We start from the raw sequence: 23,932 nt of genomic DNA, 5'->3' as shown, positions 1-23,932 counted from the left end.
TTAATCTCAGTCGGAAGAAACTGAACAATATGGGAACAACTCGACCCTGTTCAAGTCCAGCACTAGATGCTCCGCGACTTTTGGAAGGCTCTGCCTCAACAGGACGAAAGAACAGCGAATCCGGCTCTCGATTCCCTATTTGGCGGGCAAACTCTACCAGAGGGGGGGGATACTCGTCGCAAATTTGAGAGGCGTCACGGAATCGGACAAGTCACCACTTCTTCCCTCATGAACAATGCGCTGCTGATTGCAAGCTCCGATAACAGGTGTCGTCCTCTGACCCGTAGGAATCTGTCGTCCTTCTCCAACATATCCATTATTATCCAAGTATAATCTCCGCTGGCACTGGAGCTGTCTCTTCCTGAGCCAAACTTTGAAGCCCTGGGCAAAGAGCTTCAAGTCCGGCCTTCTCCCAGCAACCGTGGAACGAGATCGCCGACTTTTCTCATCATCTCTTCATAGCTCGGTGCGGCTCTAGAGATTGTGCATGCCGGTAGTTATCAACCATCTGGGTGATCGACTATGCTGTGCAGATTGTTGCAGCTTTTGGTAGTCGTATTGCGCGGAAGCTTGAGGTTTTCGAGGCGTTTGGATCATTTGAACCCATTTCCCAATTCTTCCAGTAGCGTCATGGAACGGCGCATCGGCATCGTCATCCTCAATACACAATGAGGCCTGGATCATCATCAGCCATCCATTTCACTGTTTCGGCCTGCTGAATTTGTTTCACTCCGTTTTTGACCACCAACTGGTCGGTAGATATAGCGATATTACCAGGACTGTGGTTTATCGACGTATGAATGTTTGCTTGAAAACACCGACGAGGATCCACTGCGGTGAGGTGGGTTTGATGGTTTTCCAGCTCGCAAAGTAGATGATGAAGGGGGTCTGAGTTGGCGGAAGCTTGGGCTCGGTCGTCGTTGTGATCGGGCCTTACATCAGCATGAGAGTCTTCCATTGCTGTACAGGCCAACCGTGTGCAGAATTGCCGTTTTGGCTTGGTCCGTCCCTCGCTTTTTGCGTCGAGAATGGTGCGAATTAAAGCTCGGGGTGCATGGTTCAAAATGTTTCTCAGTTATAATGCTTGCATTTGGGTTTCACATCGGGTAGCCATATTGTGAGTTCGTGGCACTTGTGCGATGGCTTGTGCTTGACTTGGCGCGGGTCCACCCCTTCACCCTTGGCAGATGTTCGTTGTTCCTCCGTGCTTCGACGGCCAGCTGCTGGCTGCTGGAGTGGCTTCTGTAACTGATTGAGTTTTACCGTGGTCCTTTTGGACAACGGGAGCAGGACATTGAGCAATGCTTGCCTCGGAAGCAGCCACCGCTTTGCTGCCTGGGCGATAGATGAGTTTCGCGAACGGAGGTTTGTCGGTATCAACAAGCAGAAGGTCGGACTCGCCACGTCCCAAAATCCCGTAAATGTATACTTCTCCCGATTTAATTCCAACAACAGCACTGGTCCCTGCAAACGTAGCTTCGTCTTCTGATCCGCACCGGTTTGCAAACACAACAATGACCTCCTGGTTCGATTCAGCGCGAATGATGGGTTCCATTCTGCTAACCCAGTACATCATCGTCGTCATGTCTGGTTCACTGGGCATTGTGTTAAAGGAAGTCGGGTCTTGCGGCGTCAGCCAAGCCATGGAGACGACCACCAGTCGAGCACCTGACAGCAGGGCAAACGTCGAAAATTCGAATGCATCCCATGGCGCCTCAAATCTATAGGGGCTGGTGAAGCTGTTGGTTAGAGTAATGCTCATGCTGATGCTGATGGATGCAGTCCCTGTAAGCGGTGATTACACGTACTTGAGATCCATGCATATGCCCAACGCCACAGTCCCTAGTCCAGGCATCCGTTGGCAGAGAAATCCCGAAGGTCCTTCCCGGGCCCAGGTCTCGTCGGTGTAGTACAGGTGCGTCTTCCTGTAATTTGCCACAACATCGCCATCTGCCTGAACAACGACAACCGAGTTGTAGTGCTCGGGGTTCGCCGGCAAGTTGTCCACCAGATCCACTTTCTCGGGATATCCTACGACGACGGTGCAGTCATGCTTCGAAGCGTTGTTCATGGCCCACAAGGAGCTTATCCCGGATCCTGCATTTTCAAGACACGGGCTGATATGCCTTGAAGAGGAGAAATTATAGCCTTGCCGCGTGTAAGTCAGTACGAGTACGATGTGTTCCTGGCAATTGCTGTGCAGAGGTAAGATGGAGCTTTATCGTGCGTGGCCAAGCTTGTTGCTTGGTCTACGAGAATTAAAGAGAAGTAGGAGATGGCAAGACTCACCGGAGAAGGCTAGTTCCGGCAGGACCAGAAGATCAAGACGTTCTGGGGCGGCGTGTTCAAGCACTTCATCTGCCCTGCTAATGTTGTCGTTGACTTTGCCGACTTGGGATGAAAATTGCAAACAACCTATCCTCATTCTGGCAACCAAAAAGTATCACTGTCCACCATTCACAACTGGCAACCGGCCCTCTGAAAGCCCACTGCTAGTGGGTTCAGAGAAAGCAAGGTTCCATCTTCAACCAGGGGCGCGAACCGCGGAGGAGTGGCCTGAAGTCACGTGATGAGTTCGCGACCTGTGCAGGGTACTTGTACATGTACAGCATGTACCTTGCATGCTGGCCATGACTTCAAGCATCGCAGCATCTCGAAGCTCCGAGCCTGTTCCAAACGCGGGTATGGCCTCAAGCTAGGCCCCAAGTAAATCCAACGAGGATGTGCAAAAGTAAACCACCTGCGCACGGCTGCCTTTCGGGATTATCCGCCATCGGTATCCGCTCGAGGCCAAGGTCATACCCATTGTCCAGGGACTTGCTCCATGGCCAGCGTCGTGCTGCCAGCGAGATGCGACACGAGAATGCAGTCCAGAGCCCCGGAAGCAGAGTTATCTTCTCGGGCATACAGCCCACGGGCATCCCTCATCTCGGCAACTACGTCGGCGCGCTGCGGCATTGGGTGCAGCTGCAGCAACAGGAGCCCGACAGCGCGAAGCTGATGTACTCCATCGTTGACCTCCACGCCATCACCACACCGCAGAACCCGGCGCAGCTGAGGCTTCAGAAACGCCAGAGCCTGGCTGCGCTGCTAGCTATCGGCTTAGATCCCGGAAGATCCGTGCTATTCTACCAGTCTTCCGTTAGTCCAGACCACCGCTTCTTTCTTTGGGGGGGGGGGGAGAGGAAAAAAAAAAAGAAAAAAATTTCGCACAGGTCACTAGGCACGCAGCAAGACCATGGTTCAACCGTGCGAAAAACGACTCTGACACAAAGGAACGCAAAACGAAATGCTATAGGTGCCCGCCCATTCGGAACTCATGTGGATTCTGGCCTGCACTTCGTCTGTCGGCTACTTGTCCAGGATGACGCAATGGAAGGTATGGCACTCTGGAACGTCTGACCTCAGAACGCAGAAAACCGCAATCGTCTGACCCAGGGGCTAGCAAAAACTCAACATCGTCGCGCCGGGGCGCCCCGAGGCCGAACAGACCGTTGGAAACCGTCTGAAACTTGGATTGCTGTCCTACCCAGTTCTGCAAGCCGCCGATGTCCTCGTTCACCGGTATGAGAGCCCTTTCCGCTCGGCCCCCGATTCGATTTCAGTCAACTAAACCGCGGAGCGAGAGCAGTGCCACACATGTTCCCGTCGGTCATGACCAGCGGCAGCATCTGGAGTTTGCCCGTGAGTGTGCCACCAATTTCAACCACGCATATGGTGCGCACCTCGTCCGTCCTCATACCATCGCTGCTTGTACGTGACCCCACCGACCACCTACTGATAAAACTCGTGTCAGAATAAAACCCCCGTTTGGGCAGTCAAGTAACCCCTTCCCGAGCAGCTCCAGCACATCGCATCATGTCCCTGTCGGATCCAACATCAAAGATGTCCAAGTCGCACGAGCTGGGTCGGTCGCGGATTCTAATCACTGACACGCCAGAGGACATCCGAACCAAGATATCTATGGCGCTTACCGATTCCATACCAGGAATCTCATTTGATCCAGCCGCGAGGCCCGGAGTGTCAAATCTGCTCAACATACTCTCAGCCTTTGACCCCGAGAAACGAAACCCAGAGCAGCTGGCGCAAGTATATGGCGCAGCCGACACTCGCTCCTTCAAAGACACCGTATCAAATGCCGTCATTGCAGGGTTGCAGGGCATCACAGGTCGTTATAATGAACTCATGGGAGCCGAGAGTCTCTACCTAGATCATGTTGCTGCTGAGGGTGCGCGCAGGGCACGACAAAGTGCAGATGAAACCATGTGCATAGTCCGGGCCGCAACTGGGCTATGAAACTCCATAATGAACGCTCTCCATATCCCTCACACCACGGTGTATTGTATCATATCTCATGCATTGATTAGACTGATTGAGTCCTCCAGATTCACCATTACCTATCGAATGAACCAAATCAAGAATACCAGAATGTGTTCGGTAAATCAATGTGCCGTTCCACTGGCCTCAAGTTTCCAACAATACAAACTACTATCAGACTATTCAACGGGGTGCAGATGGATATAGTGGTATCAGAGTATAATGCAGCTCTTTGATATGGACCATTGGAGATGATGCCGACCACGACTTGAGGTCAAGAAGCATAGGAGAAATTGCTGCCTCTGGCTGACAACCAAAACTCTCGGACAATTTGATTCGTCGGTCGTGAGCCCCTAAGACTTTATTCGCCGTCAGCACAGAGAGGTTAAGTTTGCGTTCAAGTACAACGCGGCAGAATTTACATACGCTAGAAGCTTCCTGACAAATAGCGCCTTTTGCTCCGACGTTACCTTGCTGCTTGGAAAGGAGTCATGATTGACAGCAGTTTGGAGCCAATGTTTTGCCATCGGGAATCGAACAATGAGCTTCTTAAGAGGCTCACTCAGTTTGTCCAGTTCACTTCTAGAACCACGACCACCAATGTTTCTGATTAAGCTTTGAACCAATAATGGGCCGAGCATGTCCATGACTCGCATTATGGGTTCTTGTACATCGGCTTGATCGCCCTGTAGTGCCGTAAAGGTTGCCTTCATAAGCCATTGGTAAGTATTCAGAAAACGATTTTTTTCCGACGTGAGGTCAAAAAAGCAAAAGTGACGCCAAAAATGAGACTCCAAATAGAATGAGGATAGGAAAAGTCGAGTTTGAGGACGGTGATTTGGACTTACCCAGAACTCTGCAGCAGCACCTTTTGGCAATGGCTCGTTGCCGTCCAGAACTTGGAGAGTAAACAGGAAAAAGAACTCGGCGGCGGCGGCGGGTTGCAAGCTCAGCAAGGTTCTTGGGCTTTTGATAAGCAACCGGCAAACGAAGTCGATTCCATTGTGAGAGAGCTCCGTATCTCGTTCCGGCTCTCCTGGTCATATGAAATGACAACCCCCATGTCATTAGCGTCTTCGTTCCTGCCAGGGGATGGATGTGTCCTTGCTTACCGGACAGACTCCGGAGAAGTGAAACCACCCAATGAAGTAACACAGCGTAAGTTGACTCCTTGTCGACATCCGTCCGTATTTGAAGAGAGCTAACAAATGAAGCAGCCGTGGTGACCAGCAAGCCCGGTCTCGGAGTGTTGACGTTGTGACTAGTCAAGTATCTGGTGACTACGTCTACATCGAGCACGAACGGCCCTGGTTCACCTTCGGAAAATCCGCAGCGAAGAATGGCGCAGATCAGCTCCATTACCTCGGCATTCTGACCAAAGATGGCTTCGATATCGGTGATTATTTCCACTACCTTCCTGTGTGACAAGGCCAAGTGGCCATCATTCTTGGCCTTCAAGAGGCTGCCGTTATCAAGCTCAATCGGCGATTCCGCGGGAGATTGAAAGCCTCTGCCAATGCTGTGCAGACATTTAAGAGCCTTTAAAGCCGAATGCAATGCTGGATGCTCTAGCGTCCAGGTGTCACAGCCGCACTGATGCCCGACGCGGGACATTTTTGCTTCTGCAGAGCGGCCAAATAGTTCTTTCGCGAGAAGCACGTCATTATAAACGTGCTCAAGTAGCATGGTGCTTGCGTGACTTCTTTCATCCTGGTTGGGAATGGCCTGGATAACAGAGGCGATGGCACCAGCAATCTTTTCACTGCAAGTACAGTCAAGTCTTTCGTTGAGGGATAGGTTTCGATATTCGGCCAAAAATCCATCAGCTTCCGAGTAGAGGTGGTGGCGGCAAGATGAGCATAACCGTAGTATGGACTTTGATGCGCTTGCGGCCATGGATCGATCGCCGAGCAAATGAAACAAAAGCCTCAAAGCAGGGGCGAGCGAAGATATGTTTCTCTGAAAGTATTCCGTATATTGCTCGATCATGTAGACGCATGTTTGTCTTGTGCGATTGGGTATATTGCCGTTTGGCGAGGCAAGGTCGGTGAAGAGAGACGATTCAAAAACAGGGGTCATGAGCACATCCAGCGCGGCATCCCCCCTGCCACATTCAGCAAGCCCAGCTAAGCAGTATGTGGCCGCCTCCAAGCGAGGCCAGGCTGCGTCATTTACCGCAGTGAGAACAAGTTCGACAAAGATGGCTACCATTCGAGAGCCACATAGGCTGTACACGGATTGGAAGAAGTCAATCACATCCTTCCGAGCCTCCGCGAAGAAGACCCTATCAGACGAGTCCCACTTGTTGACAACTTCTTGGGGCGGGTAAATGATTTTGTGCCACGCGTTTGAGACCGCTTCCAAAACCGAGTCCAAGGCTTGCTTTGCCCATGGTGTTGTAGGAATTTCCCCCGAATACACAAGATCTGACATGGTTTCTGTAAGGTTCGACCAAAACTCAATGGCGGCAACGAAGACGCGGTTTTCAATACCAGGTACGCCTTCAGAAGTTAACAAGCCGCACAGCTTGGCCAGGATGGATTTGCTTCGACCATCATTCGTCTGCATCAACCACTGACACCTTTCTTCGCCAAAGGCAAGGAGTAAATGCCCGAATTGAGTCGAGTCGAAATCCGGACTTTCATGGAAAAGGCGTTGGTATTGTTCATCGGACCAAGGACTGATTAGAAGACTCGCCAACAGTTCAAATTCATTGTTGGTTAGCAAGGTTGGGTAACTATTGAGGACTTCTATGAGCAATTCCGCCGAAACTTCGAATTGGGTATCCACGGGTAATAGTTGTATAACCGTAGGCATTAGCTGCCTCAGTAACCCAACAATGTGGCTGTCTCGTGAGGGCAATCTCTGGGCGAACAGAATCCAAGACTGCAGTGAAGAGATCAGCAGACCAATAATTCCCAGACAACCAGTTAGGATTTAGCTTGAGTACCTGCAGACACTTGACGACTTCGTTGCCGGCCACAGATATACGGTGGCTTGTCAAACCCTGAAACAAAAGAGCCACGGCATCAGACGTATGCTGAATTACGGAGGTGAACAAGCCAGTACTAGGGCAGTTAGTCTATGCCCGTGGCTGTGATTTGTTGGTAAGATGCAAGGCGCTGAGTCGGGCCATTTCAACGTACTTGTTCATGATGTTCCATTCAAGCCTGGTGACGTCTTCCATGATACCAGTAATGACCCACAATATTGCTTTCAAGGTGTTTCCGTCCGCCTTGCAAACCAGAGCTGACACATCCTGAGGGCGATCCGTCGAGAACGGGTCGTAGAATCGATCCTCAACCATGCAAATGGTGAGGTGACGGACGTGATTTGGCCATAGCTGATGGAAATGGAGAAAAAATGTGGCTAGAGCAGATGCTAGTTTGCGCGGCACCAATAAACTGGCAGAAGCCTTCAAAGAGCTAAGATACCATGTCATCAGATGCTTCAACAATTCTTTGGCGTCTTCCTCATTAAGCGTGGCACTATGATCTATCAGCCCTGGAAATGGATATCTTGGGCAGCGATCTTCCCCAAACACACCTATCCCTGTTAAGCTTGACGATGATGGTGAGAGCTCCAAAAAACTTGACTTTTTCATCCGGCAGTTTAAGCAACTCGTAGGCCATAGACCAAGCTTGTGGCGAAGATTGGAAGCTGGCAAGCAAAGCTTGGGTAGTGGCGACATTGTCAGGCGATTTTGGGTCGTAGAGCGATGAAATGAGCTGGGAGAAGCATCAATGGAATGTTCATTGCCATTTTTGAAAGTCTTGCCTGCAACACTCACGGAATGGACATGTCCAAGGGTCCAAGGAAACCCGCTATCTTCCATCGCTATTTTCTGCCATTTGATGTGGAACGGCAACAAACATATCGAGTTGTCGCACTTTGTCTGAATGGCTGAAATGGTTGCCACTTTACCACTAAAAATAAAGACGTGAGAGGGTTACTCGGAGCCACTGAACATGAGGTAGGCAAGTTCTTATCAGAAGAAAGTCTCTGTACTTGCCTTCACACACGTACAACGTGCATACCTAGGTACAAATATGTACACTCACAGTCACTTACCTAAGGTAGGTCACCTGCCTTAGGTAAGCACCGTATCACGATGGACCGCATTAGGGGCACATAGTACTGATTACAAAGGCTATAATTACGAGGTAAGTATCTGGTGAGTAAATATTGAGAACCGCTCAAGAAACAACATGATTACGTATTACTATCTTGGATTAATATTATTGACCTTTTTAAAATAAGAAAACACCTCGTACTCCTTATGTAACGGCTGGTCCGCGACTCCGCGCACGTTGCAACACCTAACAAGCGCGGGGTGGGGAGGTGCGACTCTGGCTCAATCGCTTGCGATGCCTGCCTGAGGAACATCAGAGTGGATGAAGGTGCGGTGCTGTGCTCGTTCGGATGGTGCCGACCCCTTATTCATAGAGAGCGCGTTTGCAGAATTAGTCGCCTGCACTTGCGCAAGAAGTGGGATTGAGAGACTCGAGATGCACGCTGAACACCATCCACGCTGTTAGTTAGATATGTGCAAGCATCTATGTATGTGGGATCATCGTCGGGCCGGCAAACGGGGGTTGAGGGCTGGCGGGCGGTGAAGGTTGGAGACGTGGCAGAACGGACGTGCGAACTGCCGAGGCAAAAAAAAAAAAAAGACTTGAACCATTTGTGGCTAGGCTAGCCAAGTTTCTGGCCGATATCGGAAATTCTGTGGGCTGCATCATCAAATAACGGCAAGGATCACTGCGTCGCTAGTATTTGCATCAATACTCGTACTGTACATAGCATTATTGCATCACGAATAGTTAGTTCTGGAGTGGCAGTCACACACAGCATCATCGAGAGCGGCAGCATTAGTACTAGGCAATTGAGAGCTTGGTTCCGAATACCGAGTGCGTGGCTTTCCTGTACGGAGCGTTGCCTTGGAAGGTAAGGTACCTTTGGCATGTACTCCACAACTCCGTACATGCGCCGATACCATCATGCACTTCGGCCTGCATCCTCCAAAAAAAGGAAAAAAAAAAAAAATGATGAACACGAAGAAAAAACGGAAAGAAAAGGGAGACATGGGGAGAGGGCGAGAGAGAAGAACTAGGGAATAGCTGGTAGTGACGGTCCAGCGCTGCCGTTTTGACAAACGGAGCCGAGAAAAGGCCATCTGGTAACTCTTGACGCGCGCCAATTTGGGCTCTTTCATTTATTTTATTAACATCGAGCATTGTTGGCTTCCCCACGGCGCCCACCCGAGATCGCTCAATCTTTAGTCTCTGTGCATCAGGCATCAGGCATCAGACACCAGACATCAGACATCAGTCATCAGACCACGAGCGAGCTGTGCATCTGTACATGGCCAACCCAACGCATTAGCACCCGAGCCTGAGCAACTAAACTGCGTGAGAACAGGACATGACAGCGCGGCCTGCTGCCTCAAGCCCGCACTGGCGCCGACGTGGCTCGCTTCGGCCATGAATTCACCAACCCGCTTTGCGGATTCCCCCAAGTCCAATGAGATCATGCAAACCGTAATGAACGCCAATGCCCATGGCGAATGCGACACAGCTCCAGGGCGCGCCTTGAAGATGACGGACGAGGCATTTACCACACCTCAATGTACGTTTTGTTTTGGTTCCATGCGGCAAAGCTTGGCCCGTGGCATAGAGCTTCCGGTTCCGTCCCCCTGCCTCTTTCTCGTCCTGCGCTTTTGCCATTCTTTTTCCAGAGGATCCTGTCGACTGTCGACATCGGCCCTCAGACTCTCCTTTTTGCGTCCCTTGATAGATAATCGGAGGGGGTTCGACCGCACATGAGGTTGCGTTCAATTTGCTGACTCTTTGACAATCAAAAGCTTCCGTTGAGATGAAACCGTCGCGGCATCATCAGACGATTGTAATCAAGCTCGGTACGTTGCCACCAGCTGTCCGCTCCAATGGCAATTCACCGCATGCCTTTTTCGCTTCCTTCCCCCTTTTCCTCAACTTTGCTGCTTTCTGGTGGCGTGCTTTGCTTCAACATGCCGCGAAGCTGACGAGGTTATCGGCGTCTAGGTACGAGCTCCATCGTAGATGAGAAAACTCATGAACCGCTACTGCCTACTCTCACGTTGATCGTCGATACTGCCTTCAAGCTGAGGAAAAATGGGCACAGAGTTGTTATCGTATCCTCGGGGGCTATTGGGGTCGGGCTCCGGAGAATGGAGGTTGAGAAGCGTCCGAAGCACTTGGCACAGCTGCAGGTGAGTTGGGTGAAATATAAAACAAGCCAGTAGCCACACTTGTCCATTCCCGAAGCCTACATAGTTTCATTATTCATACCCTCTCACGTTGCAAGAGCTCGCTAATAATCCCACTTCCCAAAATACCTAGGCCTTGGCAGCGATTGGACAATGCCGTCTTATGAGTCTTTGGGATACTTTGTTTGGCCACTTGTCGCAGCCTATTGCTCAAATCCTGTTGACCAGGAATGACATTGCAGACGTTCGTAATCTAAACCCATTTTCTTTGCCTTGTTGGTCTTGTAAAAGCTAAGCCCCCATCGCTCAACAGCGTACGAGATATTTGAACGCTCAGAATACAGTAAATCAGCTTCTGGATATGGGCGTGATACCCATTGTCAATGAAAACGACACAGTCGCAGTTTCGGAAATCAAGTTTGGCGACAACGATACTCTGTCGGCAATCACGGCAGCCATGATCCACGCCGATCTGTTGTTCCTCATGACGGATGTCGACTGCCTGTACGACAAGAATCCTCGAACGCACCCGGATGCCAAACCCATTGAAATCGTGCATGATTTCTCTGTCCTAGAAGCAGATGGTAAGGGGTTTTTTTTTGTTCTGTTTGTCCGCCCCGCAAGTAATGTGTGCAGCACAGCGCACATCCCATCCCCGACATCCTTTTTGTGTAATTAACAAAGATTCCCCCCAAATAGTGTCAAGCGCCGGCTCCGCATTGGGGACCGGTGGAATGAGCACCAAGATCGTCGCCGCCAAGCTAGGCACGTTGGCGGGCGTGACCACGATAATCACCCGGTCTTCCAATCCGGGAAACATCCTCGGCATTGTCCGCTACCTGCATACGTTGAAGATGGCCAACGGCGACCCGTCGTCCGTGTCTGATTCGGATGACCAGGGTCAACACAGCGGGAGCGAGCCTCCGTTGTCCCGTACCACAACCTCCTTGAACCTGACGGATCCTTCCGTCAGTGTGGGCGACGGCGCTGCGCCTCCGCTACACACGCGGTTCTTGCCTTCAAGTGACCCCATCTCGGATCGCTACTTTTGGCTTCTGCACACTCCCCAACCACATGGCACCCTGTTCATTGACCAAGGGTGCCATCGAGCCTTGTTAAACAAGGCTGGGTTGCTCCCCGTCGGTATTGTCGGTATCGCAGGCAATTTCGCCCAGCACGAGGTTGTTCGGCTGGCCGTTGTCCAACGCAGGGAGACACCCAACGACGAGGGCCACATGTGGGATGGCGAACCTGTCGAGGTTGGCCGAGCCCTGGTGAACTATGCCTCTGCGGAAATCATCAGAATCATGGGACACCAAAGCACTGACATCCAGAGCATCCTTGGATACGCAGACAGTGAGTATGTCGCGCAGCGTTCACACATTGGCTTCTTTAGAAAGGACAGTCGACCTGCCACGCCTATGAGCGACCTTCTCTGATAGACTCGTTTCTCTGTCTCTCTCTCTCTCTCTCTCTCTCTCTCTCTCTTGTCGATGCATGCCGTTGCACGGCGACTCAAAGACCATCTTGATACATCATAGATTTTTCTTTCCCTCGCATTTTGCAACAAGATGTTTCTGTCACAAATGGTTGATGTTGCAATGGTTCTTTTCAAAAAGTACAGCAAGTTGAATGCCCTTGACGACTGCAATATTTCAACATCAAATCAACCGAAAAGGAAGGTCCCTCTGCTTTATCCGTTCATCCATCTATTCCCCCCCCCTCCCCCCCCCGCCCATCTTCCCTTGGCACCAATTTGAAACGCCTTTTGCCATTAGAGTGTTGTCGAAGAAGAAGAAAAAGAAAAGCACGCCGATGATGAGAATAGATTACGCCTCGCTTTGCCTTGTTGTCGGTCAAGCCACCCGGATCTACAATCGTAGCCCCCGTGTCGTCGCAACTACGTCGTAGCAAACAGGTTATCTTCATCGCGCAAGTACTCTCCACAATCGGCCTGTCTGAAGCATGTGATGCCAGTCGGGTCCAAGCGCCGAGCCTCAGCGGTACTTCTCGCCGTGATGCCAAAGCCCAGCGGCGTGTCGTTCATATTGTACACGACTACCCCCTGATGCTCGGGACAGTCGTCCGACCATCTGCCAACGTGGGCCTTGACGACGTTGCCGCCATAAAGGAAGGGCATTTCTCCATTGGGGCGCACCCAAATCTTCCAACGGGCGTGCTCGGAAAGAACCTCTAGAGCGGTAATGTGGAGGCGAAACTTGCCGGACTTTGTAAACTTGCCTGGAAATAGCGGACACGTTGCACTGTTAGCCATGGAATGACGACTCTCCGGGGTGGTGAGGAAGAACGGGACATGTGTTTCAAAAAGGGCACAGAAAGATGAATCTTTTCTTTTCCTTTTTTTTTCTTCCTTTTTCTTCCTGTATTTTTTTTTTCACCCTTTCCTTCTTCTTCTTGTCCTTTTCTTTTTTCTCTTCATTTTTTTTTCATGAACGGTGCGACGTACCAATACAAGTCCCCAGGGACAAAAGCTTGTCGCGAGGAAACGAGGTTGCTAGGTTGGCAATGGACTGTAGGACGTAGTAGACACGGTCTCTGTTCAAGCGAAAGCAGAAGCGGTCGCCATTGTCTAGGGGGGTGATGAGGTTCTTGAGAGAGCTGCCAGTGTAGTTGGCCAATTTTGTGAAGAGGACCTTGGTTTCTTGTTCAGTGAGCGGACGCATCGTGACTTGCTGCGCGCACGGCTTCGCATTCAGCTACTGGTTGTCGATAAGTCGTGTAGGTAGGTTCGTTTTTATTCGATGAGGGAAGTTGGGAGCCAAGGAAACAAGGTGGCAAGCCGTGACTGCGTGGGATGGAAATGCGATGGATGTCAAGGCAAAGGGAGAAGAAAAAGTCGGGTTCGGCAGCCTTATCTTATCGCGCGAGTGGGGGGGGGTTGCTTAAGGGAATGCCAACCAGCCGTGTTTATCCTTGTGAAACGCAAACTGCAGCTATTTGCTCTGCCTAGGTACCTACCTACCTACCTAGGTATGTATGAAGCCTACCTAGGTATGTACATCTATCTTGAAAAAGTGTTCAAGACACGTATGGTCATGCCATTAACGAACGGATAGGGGGAAGAGTTCTCGACTGTCGAGTCCCGTTGACGCATGCTACGGGACGACCAGCAAGCTCTCTCTCGACCCTTGAGCGGCACTATTACAGAGGAGCCTCGGAAGGAGGGGCAGGGGCGCTGGGGCCAATATTAGTCCGTACAGTTGAGAGTACCAGACAGATCTGGTACCTGTCTGCTGCCCGCCCAGACCCGGATAATCCAAGTCACCCACCACACCCACACCACACCCACCACAACCCACACAGGTCCAAGATCCGAAATCCAGATCCTCAAGTTCCCACACCACCAGACAGATTGACGCATTAGGGTACAGGTCCCCTTCCCCTTGCCGCCAGACGACCAACTTGACAGCGCCCCTCTTGAGTGGATCTCTCGCGGCTTTTGTCCTCTAACCCCTCCCTCCTCTCCTCTGTCCATCCGTCCAGTTCGACAAAGGGAAAACAGGGTGCGGCTGGGTTTGCTGTGACTCACGCACTTCAACTTCCTCAAAACTCGCAACAGATCGAGTGGATGAAGCCAATTCGCTCGTTCCATCTGGCCATTAAGCATTCCGTTAAGCATTCTACCTCGCAATTCTCCCCTTGCAGCCTCTTTCGACGAAGCCTATCGACTCGCCCTCGCGCCTTCTCCATTTTTTCTGGTCTTCAAGTCTGTCCAGCCCCCAAGTCGCACCGCAAAAAACAGTCGGCCATGACGACAACAGCCACGACGCTCAAGGGTCAGCCCCTCGACAAGCCCGTCCTCGACGCCATGCTGAGGCGGCGCATGTTTTACACCCCTTCGTTCGAAATCTACGGCGGTGTTGGCGGTCTATACGACTATGGTCCTCCTGGCTGCTCGCTGCAGGCCAACATTGTTGATTTGTGGCGCAAGCACTTCATTCTGGAAGAGGACATGCTCGAGGTGGACTGCACCGTCCTGACTCCTCACGACGTTCTCAAGACCAGTGGCCATGTCGACAAGTTCGCCGACTGGATGTGCAAAGACCCCAAGAATGGCGAGATTCTGCGAGCCGACCACTTTGTCGAGGCGGTTCTCGAGGCCAGACTGAACGGTGACAAGGAGGCTCGTGGTCAGAAAGTGGAGGAGCAGGACGACCCCAAGAAGAAGAAGAAGAAGAAGGCCAAGTCGGAGGCTGTCAAGCTTGAGGATGCGGTAGTCAAGGAATACGAAGAGGTCCTGGCCAGAATTGACAACTATGACGGTCCTCAGCTCGGCCAGCTGATCAAAAAGTACGATCTCAAGAACCCAGCGACCGGCGTCCTTCCGTCAGATCCAGTTGCCTTCAACCTCATGTTTCAGACCTCCATCGGCCCCAGCAGCAACCTTCCCGGCTATCTGCGTCCCGAGACGGCCCAGGGTCAGTTCCTAAACTTTGCCAAGCTTCTCGAGTTCAACCAGGGCCAGATGCCCTTCGCCTCAGCTTCCATCGGCAAGTCGTACAGGAACGAGATTTCCCCCCGCGCCGGCCTTCTTCGAGTACGAGAGTTTCTCATGGCCGAGATTGAGCACTTTGTCGACCCTCAGGGTGGCAAGAGGCACCATCGCTTCCACGAGGTGGCGCACGTCGAGCTGGTGCTGCTGGATCGGGATACTCAGCTTTCTGGCAAAACCAGCACCAGGAAGGTGGCCATTGGCGAGGCGGTCAAGGATGGCCTGGTTGACAACGAGACGCTTGGCTACTTTCTTGCCAGGATCCATCTCTTCCTAGAAAAGATTGGGGTTGACTTGTCAAAGATGCGTTTCCGTCAGCACATGGCCAACGAGATGGCCCACTACGCCTGCGACTGCTGGGATGCAGAGCTGCTCACCAGCTCGGGCTGGGTCGAGTGCGTTGGCTGCGCCGACCGAAGTGCGTACGATTTGTCCGTCCACGCGAAAAAGACTGGCGCCCCCCTGGTTGTCCGAGAGCGTCTCGAGGAGCCCCTCGTGATTGAGGAGTGGCAGGTTGATATCGAGAAGAAAAAGTTTGGACCTCTGTTCAAGAAGGACGCCAAGGCTGTTGAGGCAGCCCTGCTCGCCACGTCCCAGGATCAACGAGAGAAGCTGGCGAAGCAGCTCACCGACACTGGCAAGACGACCCTGGAGGTTGCCGGAGCTGGCAACGGCACGGTCGAAGTTGGCAGCGACACTGTCAAGATTGAGTTCCGCAAGCGAGTCGAGAATACGAGAGAATTCACCCCCAACGTCATCGAGCCTTCATTCGGCATCGGCCGCATCCTGTACTCTCTGGTTGAGCACAACTTCTGGACCCGTGGCAGCGACGGTGGTGACGAGGCCCGCGGCGTAAGTGACTCCTTCATCTTTTACCGCAGCAAGCACCAAAGCACACAAGCATTGACATGGAGGGTGAAAATATGACAGGTACTATCGTTCCCCCCCACCGTGGCCCCTACCAAGGTGCTCATTGTTCCTCTCTCGTCCAATGCCCAGTTCAGACCACACATCAAGAAGCTCTCTCAGCAGCTTCGAAGCATGGGCATCTCCAACCGCATCGATGACTCATCGGCCAGTATCGGTAAGCGATACAGCAGAAACGACGAACTCGGCACGCCCCTCGGCATCACTGTCGACTTCCAGACTCTACAAGACGGCACCGTCACCTTGAGAGACCGTGATTCTACCACGCAGGTCCGGGCGGAAGAGTCCAAGATTTTGGATGCCGTCAGAGAGCTAGTCGGCGGGTCAAAGAAGTGGGAGCAAGTGACATCTGAGCTGCCCAAGTTTGAAGGCCAAGAGATTGAAGTTGCTTGTCGTTGAAGGCTTCAAACTCAATGCTGTGCTGAAAGCACAAGCATACTGTCTCCATGGGATATACTCGGTACATGTAGCGTGCAGTTATCCCGCGCAATGTCCATGCTTGGACGCGCGGATGCGTAAGAAGCACAAAACTTTGACGAGATGCGTGGGCAAGCGAAGACGACTGACTGACTGACTGACTGCCTGGCGAAGTGGCGTCATTAGAGGTTTAGATGATGGATGTAGGGATGTTGGTCTGGCTAATTCAACCGTTGTCTACGCCGGCGCGCTTTGTGGCCTTGTCGCTTTGTCGCTTTGTCGTGCATTATTCTGGCAAGCGATGTGACCGATTTTTTTTTTTTTTTTTTTTTTTTTGTCACACAAGACGTGCCCCCCTTTCGGGCTGGTCATGATGAGCCATGGCTTTGTTTCGCATTGTAAACCTCGAAGCAGTATTGAAGCAGCTGCTGGAACGTGCTTGGAGCAGAACTCGGGCAGGCGGGGGGTCTTGGGGCTCCGAAGCGGGGCTAATGCTGGGTGCCTAGGCCCTGAAGTCGCAAGGGCTGCAATCATTGATGATTTGTGTACGGAGTACGTGTACTGGGTACCTGAGAACACAACGTTCCATCGGGCTTCGGGGCGGTTACGTCGTCCCGTTGACGGGGAGCGTACCATGTACCTAGGTACTTGGGTGCCTCTTGACCCATTCGTGATTCCGCTGTGCAAACGCATGCGGCGTCGGAAGGCCCCGCCCCGCTCAGGAGTCGGCGCCTCCAGATCGATCCCCTGCCGACGTACTCCGTACGGGGCTTGAGTGCTCCGCTGCAGCTGGCGTCAACAGCACAGTGCATGTGCCGTGCCGTACACGGTACCAGACAGACAGGTACAGACAGAGACAAATCCCGCGGGAATGGATGGAATCGGGGGGACAAGAGCTCCAAAAGTTGACCCTTTCGTTGCTCATGCAGCCCGCCGGGGATGAGACTACGGAGTCTGCCCGCACGAAAGAAAAGAGGACAGAGAGAAAACAAATAAAATAAAATAAAAAAGCACGGATGGTTTTCCGGATGATGCATACGTATCCAGCAGGGCATTTCTCAATGTGTGGCATTTTGGGAGGGCATTACCACGGCCAAGCACAGTACTCCGTTCTCCATAGTGGTTCAAGTGGTGTGTGGGTGGTTGGTGGTTGGTTGCCAAGAAGCTTGAAGCCGTTGGCTGGGTCAGCCGTTCGACCCAGCTCAGCGCTGCTGCCACCCGCTAAACGGAAACGGTCAACTGTGGGGTCCCCACCAGGCGAGCCAGACTGCAAGCCTGCATGTGATCCCTGTATCGACGCCACTCGCAGCAGAGGGGGGATTGTTGGAATCAGCGAAACAAAGAAAAAGAAAAAAGAGAAAAAAAAAAAAGGACGAGGGGGAGGAGAGGGGGGGGGGGGGGGGTGGGGGGGGGGTTTTTGCAGGGGAAAGACTCAACTGAAAAACAAAGAAAAACAAAGAACAAGGCGGCTTAAAGGCTCAAACGGTCGCTCCACAGCTGCACACTGCAATCTGCGCACTTGCACAGCGTCCAGGATCAGCCGCCGCCGCTGCGTACATGCAATGTGCTCCGTAGGGTCGTGCCATGGCCTCCATTGCTGGCATTGCTTGGTGAAACGACACGAGTATGGGCTGCTGGACTGCCGACTTGCACCAGGCGTCGATGAGGCGGAGATCAGCGAGATCAGCGTGCTCATCAGTCACGTAGGGGCTGGGGGGGGGGGTCTGGCTGCCTGGCTGCTCGCTGCTCGCTGCAGTCAACGGCCGTGTGGTTCTGGCCTGGTCTGGTGTTTGCCATCATCAATCACATCGAGGTACTCCGTACCGCGACGGAGACTGGACTATCGAGTACGCACTGTTTGGTGGGACTTACCGAGTACCAGTACCGCCAGTCGCTTGCAACAACAACAACCCCCCCCCCCCCCGGCCTCTCTCCTTCGTTGGCTGATATCCGCCCGGCCGCGGTGTCTTTGCTTTTTGTGGCTCTTTTCTGTCCTCCCTCCCCCTCCCGCACCAGACCTCTTCTTGACTTCAATTTCCTTGCCCTGCCGACTCCATGGCCTGTATCCGTACTGTTGCGTCTTTGCGGAGAATTGACTCGATTGACCGTTTCTGAACGACCGCCCTGGTTTTCTGGACCCTCACTTGGAATATCCTGCTCCTCATATCTATCCCTGGTCTGGCTAGCACCAGTTGACCACCGCTCCTTATCCAAAGCATTAGCTAAGCCCCCCCCCCCCCCTCCCCTTCTTCCCCCTCCCCTTTCCCAAAGGTTCATGCGCCGACGCCCCTCTGTCGCCTCCTCCTCGACGACGAGAAGGACAAGGACAAGGACAAGGACAACGAAAACGAAAACGACATCGACAGCTCGTCTCCCGCTACGGCGCCGATCCCAAAGTAGGCCGCCTCGGCATCCGACCCGTCTCGGCACTAGTTTCACTACCGTCACTCAGGCAGTCCGTCCTCCTGATACTGTCTGGTTGCCAATTTCCCCTGTCGAGGCTGCGAGCAGCGCTGTTCCGTTCCGTCTTGCCTCCTCCTACTCCGCCAATCCCAGACACCACGGAAAATCTGATTCTCGAAACTGCCGGATCCTGCGACCCTTGACTCTCCACGCGCCCGGTGTGTGTTCCATTGTGACTCGCCTCTAAAATGGCGCAGAATGGGTACGTTGAAAGCTTGACGGCATCCCCATCTATTTCCCACCAGAACCCCCTGCTTTCACTCGGTCAGTTGGCGAGCCATGGCGAGCAAGATGGACTAGCAGCTTTCCTCTCTCGACTCATCCCCCCCCCCCCCCCCCCCCCCCCCCCAAAGTAGAGGCTTTTTGAGTAGGCTCGTACCTTGAGCGTAGGGAGTTTGGTAAATCAATACCCGCTTCTTGCAAAAAAGGTCCAGCTGCCCCTTTTTTTTCTTATTTTCCCACCTCTTGCCCTGTCCTCAGCTAGTTATTACTTGAGGTTTTTTCTTGTTCTTGTTCGTGGCTTCCTGGCTTCCTGGCTTCCTGGCTTCCTGCGCGCAACAAGTCATCACAACGAATCCACCACACAACTGGCGTCTGCATGCAGCGCAGTCGTTGGGCAAGAGCTTCAGACTAACTCTAACCGAACCAGCAGCGTCTATTCCGCCGGCCAGTTCATGAACCCTGGACCGGCCCCCAAACCACCATCTGACGGCAGACCTCGACTCGCCTTGACGCCGAGCGCCAACTTGCCCGGCAACATGGCCAACATGGCCATCTCCCCTATTCGAAGCACCGCCACGTCGACCTACACCGGCTCCACCATCTCCTTGCCCATTGCCCGTCAGCAGTCAAACAACACGACCGGCATGGGAGGGGTTGCTATCAAGAAGGAGGGTTGGGCGTCAGTCAAGGAGAGCAGGAACTTCATCCAGTATTGGAAACAGAAGTACCTCATTCTTCGGAAAGAGTCGCTCGACTTCCACAAGAGCGAAGGCGGCAAAGTCTCCTACACGCTTTACTTGAAGGATGTTGTAAACGTCGGCAGAGTCGAGGCTGCTGGCACCATTTTCGAAATCAAGAGAAGGCCTGATGGCTCCTCGACGAGCCCTGGAGACGACGACGGTCAGACCAAAACACTGCAGATTAGGGTCAAAGGAGACGATGATCTCTACGAGTGGATTGACTTGATTTACGGCGCATGCCCGGGCATGGGAGGTGTCAGCAACCCGACCAACTTTTCCCACGCGGTCCATGTTGGATTCGACCCTCAAACCGGGCAATTCGTCGGCTTGCCACCCGAATGGTCCAAGCTGCTCAACTCGTCGGCCATCACAAAGGAAGACTATGAGCGCAATCCACAAGCCGTGTTTGAAGTCTTGGACTTTTACACCGACCTGGCCAAGAGGGCGGAGAATCCAAACCATTACCCGAGCGCAACGCCCACCCCCCCTGGGGGGATGCAGAACAAGCAGCCCAGCGGCGGGAGCTCCATCGCTCCTCCTCGTCCAGCTCCTCCGACGCCGACTCAGATGAATTTCAGTTCCACACCTCCTCAGTCGAGCGGTGGCCCGCAGAGACGACCGACAGTCGGGGAGCAGCAGCAGCAGCAGCAGCAGCAGCAGCAGCAGCAACGTCGGCAGGTCCAAAACATGTCCCCAAAATATGCGTCACATGAAGCTTCTAGAGAAGATCAACGAAAGAAGCAGCTCGATTCGCACCGGCAGCGTGAAGCGGAGCAACGAGAGCGACGAGAACTGGAGGCTTACAACGCATCGCTACCCAAGACCAAAGTGCCCATGGCTCAGCAGGAAATCGGCGGTTACGGCAACTCATCCACCTCCACCTCTGCACCGCCGGGCAGTGATCGCTTCAACCCAAACAGAGCTGCGCCCCCCGCGCCGAAGCCGCCCGCCAGCCCGGCCGGCAATATGCGCGCTCAGCGGCCAGCCCCCCCCGCTCCTTCGTCCAGCTCTTCCTCCCGCACTGCTCAAGCATCCCAGCCGAGCTCTGGTGCATACCGAGATCCATCTTCTCAAGGGCCCCGAATGCCACGAAACGATGCCTCGCAAGCGTCAAGAAGCCCCAACGGAACGCAGGCTTCTCAGCCGAGACAACCGCAAGCTGCACAAGGTTCCTCACGTTTGCCGGCGCCCGTCAAGCCTCTCAACGTTGCCCCCAAGCCCAGCCAAACTCACCAAGCCGATGGCGCAAAGACGGCGGAAGGTGCACCTGCTACGAAGCCGTCGGCGTCGGAACGCAAGCAGGATGTGCGCATGTCGACAATGTCTGAAAACGAAGTCATGGCAAAGCTCAAGGAGGCCGTCTCAAGAGATGATCCGAACCTGTCCTACTCCAAGCAGAAGAAGATCGGTCAAGGTGCCTCTGGCTCTGTTTATGTGGCCAAAATCAAGGAGACTGCCCAGGGCATCGCTCGAGAAATCCTTCGACAGCAGGGGGCCAGGGCACAGGTGGCCATCAAGCAGATGGATTTGGCTCACCAACCGAGGAAAGAACTCATTGTGAATGAGATTATGGTGATGAAGGACAGCAAGCACAGGAATATTGTCAATTTTGTCGACGCCTTTTTGCGCAACAACAACCAGGAACTCTGGGTGGTGATGGAGTACATGGAAGGCGGAGCCCTTACTGATGTGATTGACAACAACCCGTCTATATCTGAAGAGCAGATATCGACCATTTGCAACGAGGTGAGCCGTTCCATACCTGCTCTTCCTGTGACTTTCCCCCCTCCGCTCTCCCACCCCCCCCCCTTTTTTTTTTTCTCTTTGCTACAAGGTCAAACTCATCACATGCTAATCCGGACGGACTACGATTTTTCTTCTTCTTTTCCTGTTTTTTTTTTTTATTTTCTCAAGACGTGCCGCGGTCTACATCATCTGCATTCGCAGAGCATCATCCATCGAGATATCAAGAGTGACAATGTCCTGCTTGACGCTCGGGGCAACGTGAAGATTAGTGAGTAGCAGTGTTTTCGGCTTGCCCTCTGCGATGTCGAAGCCCGCTAACGTGTAGAACAGCCGATTTTGGGTTCTGCGCCAAACTCACCGAGACCAAGTCGAAGCGCGCGACCATGGTGGGAACGCCGTACTGGATGGCGCCGGAAGTTGTCAAGCAGAAGGAGTACGGACCCAAGGTCGACGTGTGGTCCCTGGGCATCATGGCCATCGAGATGATTGAATCGGAACCGCCATACCTGAACGAGGAGCCGCTGAAAGCACTGTATCTGATTGCTACAAACGGCACCCCTCGGCTGAAGAAGCCCGAGAAGCTGAGCAAAGAGCTGAAGGCCTTCCTGTCGGTCTGCCTCTGCGTCGACGTCAAAAGCCGTGCGTCGGCTGACGAGCTGCTGGCCCACGACTTTTTGCAGCACGGCTGTTCACTCGGCAGCCTGGCGGAGCTATTGGCATTCAAGAAGCACGCCAAATAAGAGGCAACCACTTGACACGCATGCGGTTGCCTTTTCTTCTTCTTCTTCTTCTTCTTCTTCTTCTCCCGATTCGAAAGCTGCGTGCAGCCCTCCTGTCTGGTACCATCCATCAACACGGGTCAGAATATGTCTGATGTTTGCGGGGCGAGGCCTATCGCAAGCAGCAAGAACGACATGACCTACGTGTCTCTGGCCAAGGGAAAAAAACAGAAAAAAGAAAATAAAACTTGTTGGCGTTTGGGTTGGAGCACCCATGCGTTTTATTTCTTTTTTTCCTTTTCCCTTCTTTTCTTCTCGCACTCACTGTTTTTTTTTCTTGGTTTTCTTTTCACTTGAGCAAGCGTCTGACAATTCCAATGCTACAGTTGCCATTGAGGGTTTAATGTCAGTTGGTCTCAACAGTTTAGACTTCTCGGGATGCATCATGTTTGGGGCTTTATAGACGAAAGGGGAGAGGAGGCAACATGCCAAGGCAGTTGCTGCTGTGCATGTTGCGAGGAGTTGGGTTCGCGAGCGACCGGGGAAAAGGGTGGGGGGGGGGGGGGGGGTGGTGTGGTTTTGCTCGCGCCATCTGCCAGGTACGCAAGGGATTTTTTAGACAAAAAAAATACAAATACACGAGATTCTCCCAAGCAAGCGCCGACTGTTGACGGCTTTACGCCACATGCAGGTACCTGGGCTAGCAGAGTCTGTCCAGTCGTTGTCTCGTTCAGGACGAACGAAGCGTGGGCTGTGAACAGACGCGCAAGCAGCAAGCAGCAAGCAGCAACCTCGCTGGTGGATTTGGCAAGCCTTCAGCCGCCCGGGCCTAAGGGCCAGGGGTTCCAGGTCCAGGTCCAGGTCCAGGTCCAGGTCCCAAAGTACCGGGTACTTGCAGGCCTCCCCGTCATGAGACAAGACTGACAGGCATAACAGGCACGCAGCACCGCCACCCGCGGTTCGCCCCTCGAGGTGGACGGCTGCAATTGCATCCATCTTTCCCGATTGACCGTTGCCGAGTAAAGGGCCTGCTCAACTGTGGCCTTGGTCCGTTCGAACACGGAGCTGTGCTGTGGTCCGAGGCGATGCTTCATCGGGGATGCCAGTCATGTCCGACGAGGCACTGTGCCAGGATACATGTACCTTCCTCCCAGTATTGATCGATACATAAGGTACCTAAGGTCTGGTACCTCCCTGCAGGTACAGCCAGGCACGCGGCAAATGTTTGCGGGCCTCAAGCTTGTCTGGTTGGTGGCACGTACGGCGGCGGTGCCTGGGGTCAGCATATGCAGGTCATGTGCGCGCCTATTGGAGCCCCTGAAATCCAACGCCCCGTGCCAATTGGGCTCAAGTCCTGGCTGGTCTGGTCCTCTGGTCCAGCGTCCAGCGTCCGGCGGTCCAGCGTCCAGTCAGTTGCACACCCCCTGAAGAACCGACCACGGTGGCCACATGGCTGGAACGTCGTCGACGCCATGAAATCGCTCGCGTATCGCATATAAGGCCGTGGTGGCTATACCAGCGAGCGGAACGGTTCGTAGGCCGCACCAGACGTTTCTTTTTTTTTTTTTTTTTTTTTTTTTTTTTTTTTTTTTTTTGGTGGGTTTCCACTGCTTTCCCCAGT

General features: G+C 53.1%; 8 protein-coding genes across 8 annotated transcripts; 4 read left to right on the top strand and 4 right to left on the bottom strand.

The window, feature by feature from the left end:
• Nucleotides 1-474: 474 nt before the first annotated feature.
• Nucleotides 475-958, bottom strand: UV8b_03795 (uncharacterized protein; the record flags this gene model as incomplete). Its single annotated transcript, XM_043141293.1, has 2 exons — nucleotides 475-675; nucleotides 938-958. 2 exons carry the CDS (start codon nucleotides 956-958, stop codon nucleotides 475-477), a joined length of 222 nt encoding a protein of 73 aa, XP_042997227.1.
• A 216-nt stretch (nucleotides 959-1,174) lies between these two features.
• Nucleotides 1,175-2,425, bottom strand: UV8b_03794 (uncharacterized protein; the record flags this gene model as incomplete). The annotated part of the gene is made up of 3 exons (XM_043141292.1): nucleotides 1,175-1,730; nucleotides 1,809-2,148; nucleotides 2,290-2,425. 3 exons carry the CDS (start codon nucleotides 2,423-2,425, stop codon nucleotides 1,175-1,177), a joined length of 1,032 nt encoding a protein of 343 aa, XP_042997226.1.
• A 425-nt stretch (nucleotides 2,426-2,850) lies between these two features.
• On the top strand, nucleotides 2,851-4,296 carry UV8b_03793 (uncharacterized protein; the record flags this gene model as incomplete). The annotated part of the gene is made up of 5 exons (XM_043141291.1): nucleotides 2,851-3,141; nucleotides 3,299-3,379; nucleotides 3,446-3,564; nucleotides 3,632-3,753; nucleotides 3,842-4,296. The coding sequence occupies 5 exons, from the start codon at nucleotides 2,851-2,853 to the stop codon at nucleotides 4,294-4,296; spliced, it is 1,068 nt and encodes a 355-aa protein (XP_042997225.1).
• A 295-nt stretch (nucleotides 4,297-4,591) lies between these two features.
• On the bottom strand, nucleotides 4,592-8,152 carry UV8b_03792 (uncharacterized protein; the record flags this gene model as incomplete). The annotated part of the gene is made up of 8 exons (XM_043141290.1): nucleotides 4,592-4,676; nucleotides 4,744-5,024; nucleotides 5,166-5,353; nucleotides 5,430-7,203; nucleotides 7,268-7,385; nucleotides 7,464-7,805; nucleotides 7,864-8,045; nucleotides 8,108-8,152. The coding sequence occupies 8 exons, from the start codon at nucleotides 8,150-8,152 to the stop codon at nucleotides 4,592-4,594; spliced, it is 3,015 nt and encodes a 1,004-aa protein (XP_042997224.1).
• A 1,708-nt stretch (nucleotides 8,153-9,860) lies between these two features.
• On the top strand, nucleotides 9,861-12,003 carry UV8b_03791 (uncharacterized protein; the record flags this gene model as incomplete). The annotated part of the gene is made up of 6 exons (XM_043141289.1): nucleotides 9,861-9,945; nucleotides 10,181-10,234; nucleotides 10,380-10,567; nucleotides 10,698-10,808; nucleotides 10,878-11,148; nucleotides 11,264-12,003. The coding sequence occupies 6 exons, from the start codon at nucleotides 9,861-9,863 to the stop codon at nucleotides 12,001-12,003; spliced, it is 1,449 nt and encodes a 482-aa protein (XP_042997223.1).
• Nucleotides 12,004-12,464: 461 nt separating this feature from the next.
• On the bottom strand, nucleotides 12,465-13,248 carry UV8b_03790 (uncharacterized protein; the record flags this gene model as incomplete). The annotated part of the gene is made up of 2 exons (XM_043141288.1): nucleotides 12,465-12,805; nucleotides 13,032-13,248. The coding sequence occupies 2 exons, from the start codon at nucleotides 13,246-13,248 to the stop codon at nucleotides 12,465-12,467; spliced, it is 558 nt and encodes a 185-aa protein (XP_042997222.1).
• Nucleotides 13,249-14,333: 1,085 nt separating this feature from the next.
• On the top strand, nucleotides 14,334-16,403 carry UV8b_03789 (uncharacterized protein; the record flags this gene model as incomplete). Its single annotated transcript, XM_043141287.1, has 2 exons — nucleotides 14,334-15,929; nucleotides 16,008-16,403. 2 exons carry the CDS (start codon nucleotides 14,334-14,336, stop codon nucleotides 16,401-16,403), a joined length of 1,992 nt encoding a protein of 663 aa, XP_042997221.1.
• A 2,669-nt stretch (nucleotides 16,404-19,072) lies between these two features.
• On the top strand, nucleotides 19,073-22,332 carry UV8b_03788 (uncharacterized protein; the record flags this gene model as incomplete). Its single annotated transcript, XM_043141286.1, has 4 exons — nucleotides 19,073-19,086; nucleotides 19,534-21,592; nucleotides 21,761-21,860; nucleotides 21,923-22,332. The coding sequence occupies 4 exons, from the start codon at nucleotides 19,073-19,075 to the stop codon at nucleotides 22,330-22,332; spliced, it is 2,583 nt and encodes an 860-aa protein (XP_042997220.1).
• Nucleotides 22,333-23,932: the final 1,600 nt, after the last annotated feature.

The sequence above is a fragment of the Ustilaginoidea virens genome, chromosome 3 (assembly GCF_000687475.1).
Source record: "Ustilaginoidea virens chromosome 3, complete sequence".
Taxonomy (NCBI): Eukaryota; Fungi; Ascomycota; class Sordariomycetes; order Hypocreales; family Clavicipitaceae; genus Ustilaginoidea; species Ustilaginoidea virens.
The sequence above is the reverse complement of the archived record's forward strand: the minus strand, read 5'-3'. Positions and strand labels throughout refer to the sequence as shown.